This window comes from Nerophis lumbriciformis, linkage group LG06 (assembly GCF_033978685.3).
Source record: "Nerophis lumbriciformis linkage group LG06, RoL_Nlum_v2.1, whole genome shotgun sequence".
NCBI lineage: Eukaryota > Metazoa > Chordata > Actinopteri > Syngnathiformes > Syngnathidae > Nerophis > Nerophis lumbriciformis.
In genome coordinates, this window is record NC_084553.2 from 46551048 (window position 1) to 46563478 (window position 12431).

A 12431-nucleotide genomic window follows, 5' to 3' on the forward strand; every position below is an offset into this window, starting at 1 on the left:
GTTAATGGTGCTGTTAAGGAAATAAAAAAAAATAAAAAAACAGCCGCTCTATTGCAAACACAGCACACTGCTTCTGCAATAAAAGAGTGAGGCTCTAAAACAATTTTAGGGGGGGAAAGTGTATAGACCACTACAGTGATGTATAATATGATATATCTTGAATATAGAGCAAACCCCCCTGGAGAAAGCTCTCAAAGTACAGTTCAAGGCCGAAAAAAAAAACCAAACAGCTGTTCCAGTGACCTTCCACCCCCTGAGGCAGCGCTGCATCAAAAACCACGGACAGGAAGCTCTAACAGCATTTGGCAGTTTCTTATGAAGCCACTTTTTTATTTACACCTTCACTCATTTTATTTGGGGTGCGGGTTGTTTCACGGTAGTGCAACATCTTGCTCCTCCAAAGCAACAGTTACGTTCTCGACAACACGTCCCAATGTCAGTCAACCAGGCGCAAGAGACCGTGAGCCATCTTTCCCCCCCACCCTGACGGTGTGTGCACTCCCTCAGCCGTGACTACTGTTGTCTTATGTTCTATTGCACCCATGTGGGGCCCTGCTAGCTGGCTGCTACCTTTCCTAACACCTCGCTCTTGTGCCAGCGCTCTGCTCGGAGCCATCCATTTGTATTCAGAGCGACGCTCGGCACAGATGGCACGCAGGATGCGCGGGAGGCGAACAGGTTACCTCGCCCCCCCCCCCCCTTCCCCTTTCCTCGCTCCACACACACACACACACACACACACACACACACACACACACCTCCTCATCCCAGCCGAGGCATCCTGCAGAGTTCCTCTTGCTAGTATGGCAGCTCTATTGAGTGCAACCATGCAGTAACTGTCCTTCTTCTCACTCCCGACCCCCTTTCCACAATGACAGCTGGATGCGGAGGCCAGTGATCTGCTGAAGGAGCTGCAAAACAAACTCAACACCGTGTTGGATGAGCTCAGCGGCGTGTTAGGCTCCAGGTGAGCATTAGCATGACCATTGTATAAACATCTCCTTTTTTTACTACCCACTCCATCAAACTAATCACCCCGCAAACTGTTTTTGCATCTAAAAGCCACATGCAGTAAATTCATTATCAACTCCAGTAAAGTAATATTTGCAAACATTTCTTCCGGGCCGCAAAAAGGCTCCCCTGTTGCTCGTTTACAACAAGTCGGCGGAAAAGCGAACACCTCCAACAAGACGGTGTCGTTCAGTTTGTTTTCGTCACGGAAGACTTTAGAACGGTACACCCTGATTTGGCTTGCGTTGGTTAGGCAAGAACTGACTTAGACTTCATTTTAGTGTCATTCAAATGTGAACTTTACAGTACAGATAAGAACAAAAATTTGTTCAGATATAAAGCTAGATATAAAGGTGCAGATATAAATAAATAGATTACTGTACAGATAAATATATTGCACTTTTGCATATGCATCCACGTTTATGGATGTATGTTATATAGTCTTTATAGTCCAGCGAGTTAATAAAAAAATTTGGGGGGGGGGAATTGAGGGGATTATTATGATGCGTTCGACTTGCTGCCTCTATCATATTCCACAGTTTTCCTTTAATAATAGGCAATTATGTATTCCATAACAATGCAGTTTGTACCCAAATTAGGCCTAGGTCAGGGGTCGGCAACCCGCAACTCTAGAACAGCATGCGGCTCTAGTGGCTCTCTGGAGCTTTTTCAAAAATGTATGCAAAATGGAAAAAGATGAGGGGAAAAAAATATATTTTTTGTTTTAATATGGTTTCTGTAGGAGGACAAACATGACACAAACCTCCCTAATTGTTATAAATCACACTGTTTATATCAAACATGCTTCACTGATTCGAGTATTTGGCGAGCGCCGTTTTGTCCTACTAATTTTGGCGGTCCTTGAACTCACCGTAGTTTGTTTACATGTATAACTTTCTCCGACATTCTAGGACATGTTTTATGCCACTTCTTTTTCTGTCTCATTTTGTCCACCAAACTTTTAACGTTGTGCATGAATGCACAAAGGTGAGTTTTGTTGATGTTATTGACTTGTGTGGAGTGCTAATCAGACATATTTGGTCACTGCATGACTGCAAGCTAATCGTTGCTAACATGCTATTTAGGCTAGCTATATGTACATATTGCATCATCATGCCTCTTTTGTAGCTATATGTGGGGTCATTTAGTTTCCTTTAAGTCATCTTAATTCAATTTATATCTCATGACACACTATCTGTATGTAATATGGCTTTTCATTTTTTGCGGCTCCAGACAGATTTGTTTTTGTATTTTTGGTCCAATATGGCTCTTTCAACATTTTGGGTTGCCGACCCCTGGCCTAGGTGATATGGAAATCTGAGATTTTTGATTTAGGTTTATTTCAGAATTTTTTCCCCCTACTTTTTAAAGGGACCAATTAGTACAAATGACAGAGATAAGAGACAAGTTTTTATTTTATCTGATGAAAAACTAGTACCGCATTTTTCAGACCATATGGCACACTAATAAGGGGCATTAAAAGAGTCATATTATGATTTTTTTTCTACATTGATAACACTTCCTTGTTGTCTACATAAGATGTAATGGTGGTTCTTTTTTTTTTAATTATTTTAAACAACATAAAAAACACAAGATACACTTACCATTAGTGCATCAACCCAAGAAAACCCTCCCTCCCCCATTTACACTCATCCACACTCATTTACACAAAAGGGGCTGTCTCTTTCTGTTATTAAAAACTTCTGGTTCCTACAATATAGAATAATACAGTCTGCAAGGGATACAGTCTTTAAAGCACACATGATTGTGTGTGCTGCTGGTCCACTAACATTTTCATTAATTACTATTTTTTATGTAATTGTTTTTATATTGTTTTACTTTCTTTTCTATCCAAGAAAAAGTATTTTTTATTTATTTTTATTTATTTATCTTATTTTCCATCCATCCATCCATCTTCTTCCGCTTATCTGAGGCCGGGTCGCGGGGGCAGCAGCCTAAGCAGGGAAGCCCAGACTTCCCTCTCCCCAGCCACTTCGTCCTGCTCCTCCCGCGGGATCCCGAGGTGTTCCCAGGCCATATATTCCACTTAAAAAATAAATAAATAAAATAAAACAAAACAAAACAAAACAAACAAAGGACCTTATCTTCACCAGACCGGGTTGTCAATGAAATCAGATTGTTCAAAAGGGTTCTTAAAACCAGGTCCAGTTCAGATTACGGCCAGATCGGGCTTAGCAACACACACCTTCACCCAAGTACACTGAAAACCGGGGAACACAGCAGGTTGCATACAATCCACAAACAAAAATACATTTTCAAATTAAGCACCCATGGTGGTTCTTTGATCAAAATGCTGCGTAGATTGTGTTACATCTTCAAGCCGCTTTCTGATTCGCCGTTTTGTGGGCGCTTTAATTTGCGTGGCTCCACTTCGACAGCATCTTCTCCCCGTCATCTTTGTTGTACCGGTAGTTTTTAGCGCTTCCATAGCGAGTCTACTGACCGTTATAATTAGAAGTGTACTCTACTTTATATTAGAAATGTCAGCAGCATAGGACAAATTCCCCACAACAAGACGATAGAGAAAAAGGAGTTTAACAACTTCGGTGTCGGCGGGAACTACAATGGTGGACGTGCGCAAGGTTTCAGGACACATCAGCAGGTACCTATATGTAAGACAAGTTGGTTTTGCATATTATTGCGAAACAAAACGCAAGATAATATGTCTCCTATTTGTGTGGTCCTTAAACACACACCATGATATAAATAAATAATTGAGCGCAACATTTTTCAATTCTTCCATTTGTGCGTTTGTAGAATACTGTTTTAATTCACGGAGAATGATGAGAAGAGGTTAATTTGGGTAAGACACTTAAATGTGTTTTGCCATCTATTAATTAATAAGTACCAATATTTCATATGGCCCCATTCCTGGTTGAGTCTCGCTTGAAAAGATGGTGGGGTGGGTTAATAATTTTGCAATGCAGTTTGCTGAAAATGATGGAAAGTGCCACTTTACATAGCAACTGACGCTGTGGTCAGAATTGCATTTGCCACATTTTAAGATATTCAACACTCTACTGCAGGGGTCACCAACCTTTTTGAAACAAAGAGCTACTTCTTGGGTACTGATTAATGGGAAGGGCTACCAGTGTGATACACACTTTAATAAATTGCCAGAAATAGCTAATTTGCTCAATTTACTTTTAACTCTATGTTATTATTAATAATTAATGATATTTATCTTTGTGGAAACACTGATCATCTTAATGATTTCTCACAATAAATATTTATAGAAACAGATAAATATCAATATGCGACACTTTATTTTTATATTTTCTCTAAGTGCACATTTTTCAAATTGAACATTTTCAAATGATCACTTCTAAGACAGTCTTGTGAAATCACAATATCCCATTTTAACTAGCTAGCCACTAACATTTGTACAAATAATAACTCATGTAAAATACAAAAGTCAACTCTCAAATGTTTAAATAAATCATGTCACACTTTGAACTGGACACCAAATCTGTTATCTGTTTCTTTGTCAGTTAGTGAAGTTAAGTGAAGTCTTTAAAATATTTTCTTGGATTTTCAAATTCTATTTCAGTTTTGTCTCTCTTAGAATTAAAAATGTCGAGCAAAGCGAGACCAGCTTGCTAGTAAATAAATACAATTTAAAAAATAGAGGCAGCTCACTGGTAAGTGCTGCTATTTGAGCTATTTTTAGAACAGGCCAGCGGGCTACTCATCTGGTCCTTACGGGCTACCTGGTGCCCGCGGGCACCGTGTTGGTGACCCCTGCTCAACTGCCATTTAGTGGCTAAAGTGGATAGTGCACCGCCCTAATTTGTCGTGTTTCATGTGTCAGGTAAACAGCACCGAATGGGGCCATATAAATCCCATTCCTACTTTAAGTAACGAACACGGTAGCAAACCGAACCCACAAATGGCAATAAAAAAAACCTTCGGGAACCAAACCCTAATGCTTGGTGCAAACAAGGCTTTAAACGTCTGCGGTGTCCTTATGTATGGAAACAGGAGACAAGAACCTTCACTGGTGTTCTTTCTCTTCCACACAGTTTCAAACCAGTGATTGAGGACTGTGTCAAGCAGATGAACCAGGAGCTGGTCCAAATGAAAGGTTCAGCCAAGGGTAGCAACGCTGCTATGGATGCGGAGACCGTCCTCCGGCCTCTTATGGACCTTCTGGATAAAAAGTGAGTATCATGCCGATTGTACGATGCAAAGCTACTATGGCTTCCTGAGGCCTGAAGAGACACAATAACTGAGGCTGTTACTAAACCTATTCAAATACTGAATAATATTTGAAAGACATTCCTGAAAAAAGCCAAAGAGATTATAATGGTTCAGATGAGGTTTAGAAATCTCAGAGGAACATCGAGGTCAATGGAATATTACAGGGAATCCTCTTTGTTGTATAGAAACAGCAAATCCTTCTTCCTGTTGGAACAGTACACTGACAGAAAGAATATCAATTTCTAGCCATGCATTTTTCACATAAATATGTTTTTGTTTGTGTAAACCAGTCCTTCTCAATTATTCTCTTTTACGCCCACCCTCGGATGAAGAAAACATTTCGCGTCCCCAAACCCCCCACTCTCTGCCTCGACTACAAATAGTACCATCTGTCAATGAAATAGTTATAAGTACACCTCTGCATAACATTCTTACTAACATTAAAGAAAACAAAAAGGGATTAAATATATGTCAATTTAAAAACAAAGACTAACTTTATTAGCATTGTATTTTAGTCTGTAGCATGAACACAATTTTTAAAAAATCCTTTAGTATAAAAATAAAATGATATAAACAAATGAAAAATAATACATTAAAATCAATCAGCCACATTAGCTTAAGAGCACAATTTATGAAATACATGAACATACCATGAATTGATTAACGTGGACCTCCGACTTAAACAAGTTGAAAAACGTATTCGGGTGTTACCATTTAGTGGTCAATTGTACGGAATATGTACTGTACTGTGCAATCTACTAATAAAAGTTTCAATCAATCAATCAGTACAAAGTACAAAATAAACTTGTTTTTATTAAAAAGAGGAAGTCAGGATCAGTGGCTACAATGAGCAGGTTTTGCAGTGCACGGCTTTTCGAAGCATGATACTAATAAAGCACATTCCCCGGGGTCGCGCACGCACCCCCCTGGCAATAAGGGGTGTAAACTAACACTTCTAAACCTGAACGGCTGCACACGAAAGGGTGAAATTGTGTCAGAATATGGACCCCAACTGTGTTGCATGTGCTATTCTTTTGCTGACAAATGCACCACATGGTCGCTCTGATTAAACCTCAGAAGTCAAATTGACCTGAAATGTGTCACACACACTCTACAGAACACCCAATGCAACTTTAAGGTGTCTGGCCGAATTACTACAAAATTTGGTACACACCTTTAAAGGGTTGAAAAGCACATGCGTGTAAAATTTTAGCAAGATTTGGTAAATAAAATGTTTTAAAAAATGTTACCTTATATTTGTATAATCATTTTTCTGATGATTATACAAATTTGAGAATATTAGTTGTGGAGGGGGCGTGGCCTGCGAGTCTGCCGCGGAACTGGGTGTGTCAGGACCGGCCTCGAAGACAGCGACAGGTGCGTAGATGGCCCAGGTGGGCCTTGTTATCTAATTACCTGTCGCCGTCTTCGAGGCCGGTCCTGACACACCCCGTTCCTCGGCACCCCCGCAGGCCACACCCCCCTCCACATTAGCATTCCATTTAGGCTACCTTAGAATGTGTACCTTTCACATTTATATCAATTTGTGGTACCAGTACTTGTTTGTCTGTACTTTTGTGTGTGTTCAAATGTGTTAATAAATGTTCATTTCAATCAACATTTAACCTCGAACTCTGTTGTGTAGTTGTTATAGTTTGTTTTCTTACACTTCTTTGTCTCATTTGCAAGTAGTGTACTGGATTATGTAGTAGACTTTGCATGCAGTTGCAATTCCAAGACATTAGATGGCAGTAGCGTGTAAACTGCGGTGTGTTGTGGAAATAGTCTTTGACAGTAAGTTGAATGTGCCAGTCTTTTCTAATATTGACACCTACAAAGTGTTTATACTGTAAGTATTCTATTTATTGCACACCAGCTGTTTTATTGCAATGTGCATCTTATTTGTAGTTTTCCTCGCCAAATTTGTTGAAATCGCTAATGCTAATCTTCAGCATGTCTATGGCGAATCCAATGTAAATTAGCATTAAGCTAGCGCATTTTTAAAATAAGTGGAGCCTTACTGTACTTTTGAGCGCCTTCTACTTGCCTAGTTGGCATGGAAAATGGTCACATTTCCTAGATGGAGTTTGGCAAGGTCCGCTCTGAGTGCTTGACTGCTTGTTTCCCGGCCAAATGTTTGGTGCAGAGAAAGCCCCCGGACTTGACGTCACATGCAACAAAGGTATCAAAATCTGGCAGAGTTATATTTCATGTGAAAGGGTAGAAAATTTGGTTGGTACTTAAAAACATACCAAATTCAGTACCATATGGGTGCCACGATTGTCTATTTTTCCAAGTAAAGAACATTTGCATTTGAAAGCACCAACCAAATTAGACAACAATGTATTTTTTGGCCTACTTCCCAAACTTGGAAGCCATCCACCGCACCTGCCTTGACTGAGTCGTCCATCATCGTGATATTATTGGCTTGAAGAAAATAGATCCATCAAACCTTGTGTGTGCTGGAGAATGGCAGGCAGCCAGAGATGGACTGCAAGCGCATTGAACTCCATCTTGTTGCTCCTGCACTCCGTCCGTCTTTTCATAGCAGTGGCGAGTTGTAAAATAATGTTTTAGGGAAATAGGATGAATTATGAATGTTTTTTGTAAGGGAAAGAAAAGAAAAAAAAGTCTACATCCGCCCCTCCCCCATGGGAATTACTTAGTGACTGCCAGCCTGAAGATGGAAATTGCGTAACGAGTAGACTATTCTGCTTCAAATCAGGCCTATTAGAGCATTGGGTCTAATCTTATTAGTTTTGACGACATCATCTCTTGGAGTCGTCGGCCACGTTGACTCAGTTGTTAAATGTGTTTCTAGTGCCGACCTGACAAACGCTCTTTTTTTTTTTTTTTTTTTTAACCACTTTGCAGTTTGATGTTGTTCGCCAAGATATGTGAGAAGACGGTGCTGAAACGGGTTCTCAAAGAGCTTTGGAAGATCGTGCTTAACACCATCGAGAGGACTATCGTCTTGCCTCCGCTGACTGACCAGAGCGTGAGTTTACAGCATTTTGGTCTTCCGTGTCTTCCCTAATCAATGCAATTTTTTTATTTTTTTTAACTGTAGTTCACATCACAACTACAAGTCATCCTACTGTATGCATGGCAAAAAAGCATGTTTGGTTAGCTAATCTTAGTTTAAGGTCAGGTTATAAATAAGTACCATGAAATAAAAGCATATCAGACAGCTATATCATTGTTCTACTGTAGTTAATATCAATAATATTAACAATAATAATAATGTTCATAATATTAATAAAATAATTATATAATGATAATAACATAAATAAATAAAGTATTGATAATAATATAATTACGATTATTGTAATAACATTCACTTCCAAGCACACTATAAAGCAGTGGTTCTCAACCTTTTTTCAGTGATGTACCCCCTGTGAGCATTTTTTTTATTTCAAGTACCCCCTAATCAGAGCAAAACATTTTTGGTTGAAAAAAAGAGATAAAGAAGTAAAATACAGCACTATGTCATAAGTTTCTGATTTATTAAATTGTATAACAGTGCAAAATATTGCTCATTTGTAGTGGTCTTTCTTGAACTATTTGGAAAAAAAGATATACAAATAACAACTAAAAACTTGTTGAAAAATAAACAAGTGATTCAATTATAAATAAAGATTTCTACACATAGAAGTAATCATCAACTTATAGTGCCCTCTTTGGGGATTGTAATAGAGATCCATCTGGATTCAGGAACTTAATTCTAAACATTTATTTACAAAAAAAGAAATCTTTAACATCAATATTTATGGAACACGTCCACACAAAATCTAGCTGTCAACACTGAATATTGCATTGTTGCATTTCTGTTAACAGTTCTTTTTGACAGACATTTTAGTGAGGGTCAAACCATCATGGCATGGGGGGAACTCTGGGTTTATGGTAATGAATGGAATAGCCTACTTGATTTGATGTTCAGTTTATGAACTTACATTCATATTTTGTTGAAGTAGTATTCAGTAAATATATTTATAAAGGTTTTTTGAATTGTTGCTATTTTTAGAATATTTAAAAAAAATCTCACGTACCCCTTGGCATACCTTCAAGTACCCCCAGGGGTACACGTACCCCCATTTGAGAACCACTGCTATAAAGCATGGAAAATATAATTTCCTAATTTGTCATATTCAAATACATAGCAATACTATTAATTAGAATGTTAATATTAAATATTAATTGAATATACAATCTTCAATTGCTGTTTAAGTGCAATTATGATTGACTTTTTCTTATAATTCTGAATCACATATCCAGCTGAGATTGCTCCCTTCTCATCTTGAGTTTCAGTTTATTTTTTCCAAATCTTAAAATAAATGGATGAAAATGACAAAAGTTCTGGTCATTTTCGGGATATGCAATTATGTGCCTGTTGTCTGTTTTATATACCATCATGACAAACAATATGTTATTCTTCCAGCAACAAGGAGCTCAGATGATCTTCAATGCTGCAAAGGACTTGGGCCAATTGTCCAAACTGAAGGTACTTTTTGAATTAGTACTAAAACTGTTTTCATCTAAATTAGCTTTCCCCCCACTTTTTGTAATAAATGTTATTGTTTATGCATTAGGGGTGTCCTGATACAACTTTTTCACTTTCGTTATGATACTGACATTGGAGCCTTGAGTATTGACCAATACCGATATCGATCCGATATATCAGAACGAATCATAGTACACACTTTTATTGTTCTGTCGTGGAGAATGTTAGAAAAGACTTGATGAAGTGAAATTACTCAAACAGAGAACCAAAGTAGATATGAAAATGATCCAACTAAACCCTAACCTATTTACCTATTTTAAATTGAAGTGGAGTGGTAATATTTGTTTTGGCAACACACTTAGTGGCCACAATAATATATTAAGTCAAGCTTGTGTTGCAGTAAGTTGGGGGACGCAGACACGTTTGCTACTGGATACTTTCTAGTACACTTTGCATCTGCAAATAATATGCAACTATAATTATTTGATACATTTATACTTTAATATTGACAAATGTCTAGCTGCAATATTGTTCAATTACTGACACTTATTATATACAGCTAGCTTGTGTACTATTGTGAGCTTAGCTGTTGTGTAGCTAATAGCTCCTAGTAGTCTACAGCCTACTCTTTGTAAATGACTTTACTCAAATCAAGAAAAGATCAATTTTCTGTGCTAATTGGAGTACAAATAGGTGTTAACGAGCTTTCAAGCTTTGCACAAGGAATGGCACTGCAGGACTGCTCGTATCGGAGCTTATATCAGAGATTTTAGATGCAAAGCGATATCATCCAATACTCTGTTTTTTTTTGTTGATCTGAGACCAATATCCATATCAATATCGGATTGGGACACCACTAATATGTATGTATTTTATACATTACAGTAAATAATATACCTAAGAATATACAGTGTTTTGTATTATTTCTATATTACAGTCTTACCTTGTGTTATTTTGATGTTATTCCACGCAATGATGGACATTGATGTTCATCTTGAATATACTGAGACGACTACTTTTTTTTTTCTTTTTTTTTTCTTTTTTTTACTATTTTTTAAAATACGTGCAAATGGACTTAAGGCGAAGGGACGAAAATAACACCAAACACTAAATTATGCGGTCCAATAAATTATGTCAAATCTTCCTGTATGTCCTTAAGGATTTCGTAAAGTTGCACCATCTGAGCAGCACATGTACACCAACACCGCATGCATATATTCAGATGTATTATACAATGAAACGCTAAACCGTGGAATGGTAGTTTTTCAAAGCCAGAAACAGCAGTAAGATTGCCTCAGCATTATTCAGGCTAGGCTCCTATTTAATTGCTGATGTGACCCGAGGATGTTTGCTGCCTCAGGTTTTGTGCAGAGCGTCTGCGTGCATGGATCAGTGCTCACATTGTGCTTTTACTAACAACCGAGTCACCTGAGGTATTTAACCTCGGAGTCTTGCAGCAGATGTATGCCTAATGTATGTTTTGGCCAGTTTTCGTGTGCGCTTGTTAGTTGTTCTTTGAAGCAACATCTGGATAGCACGAGCACACGGATGGGCGTGTCCGTATCCATCCTCCCGGGTTAAAGTCGTTTATCAACACGTTTTATGATTGCGAGCATTAATCCTCGTCTAATTTTAGAGACATTTCCACTTCCATTTCTTTGTTGTTAATAATGTGCCGAAAAGCTTTTCCCCAAGTGAGTCCGAGCTTCTCTTCCTGTCACTCACACGCCGATGGAACTATGACCGAGACTTGTTCCAAAAACATATATTCAGTACCGGATTTAAAAAAAAAAAACTATGCTATGTTTTTGACTTAAATTTAAGGTTGTCTTACAGCAAGGGTGTCAAACGTACAGCCCAAGGGCCGGATATGGCCCACGAGCAGGTTTTATCCAGCTCGCAGTAGGAGTTTGCTAAGTATAAAAATTAACCTGAAAATTTTGAATGAAAGAAACTGCTGTTCTAAATGTGTCCACTGGATGTCACAATATCAATTACTTGTATCATAGTAGCATCATCACCATACATAAGTCGAGGAAAATGACCAAACTACATAACTAACATACTGTAATTGGTTGAAGATTGAAAATTAACACCAACATTATCACATAACTTATTTAGAAAATAAAAAAAACGACAAATAAAGTATACCTGTATGTACTATTAACCGCAACAGGTAATTGTAAAAAAAAAAAAACAACTCAACAACATTATGGTTTGTACAATTTCAGAATGTGCTTGTTCTATTTTTAAACAAATAAAACAATCTTAATCTGTCTTTATTTTGAAGTTATCGCGCCGTGATTTTACCAGTCTGGCCCACTTGGGAGTAGATTTTTCTCCGTGTGGCCCCCGATCTAAAATGAGTTTGACTGATTGATTGATTGATTGAAACGTTTATTAGTAGATTGCACAGTGAAGTACATATTCCGTACAATTGACCACTAAATGGTAACACCCGAATAAGTTTTTCAACTTGTTTAAGTCGGGGTTCACTTAAATTGATTCATGATACAGATATATACTATCATAAATACTATCATCATAATACAGTCATCACACAAGATAATCATCACAGTATATAAATTGAATTATTTGCATTATTTACAATCCGGGGTGTGGGATATGGGGGGGGGGGGGGGGGGGGGTTAAGTTTGGTTGGTATCAACACTTCAGTCATCAACAATTGCATCATCAG

At 38.0% G+C, this 12431-nt stretch overlaps 1 protein-coding gene across 3 annotated transcripts in view; it reads left to right on the forward strand.

The window, feature by feature from the left end:
- The window catches only part of LOC133608863 (protein unc-13 homolog C), a 384474-nt gene that overhangs the window by 336729 nt on the left and 35314 nt on the right, over window positions 1–12431 (forward strand). For all 3 annotated transcript variants that reach the window (XM_061964459.2, XM_061964461.2, XM_061964460.2), the window contains 4 exons: window positions 879–967; window positions 5055–5192; window positions 8107–8230; window positions 9671–9733. In XM_061964459.2, coding sequence (XP_061820443.2) covers window positions 879–967; window positions 5055–5192; window positions 8107–8230; window positions 9671–9733 — 414 coding nt within the window. The remainder of the gene's footprint in view (window positions 1–878; window positions 968–5054; window positions 5193–8106; window positions 8231–9670; window positions 9734–12431) is intronic.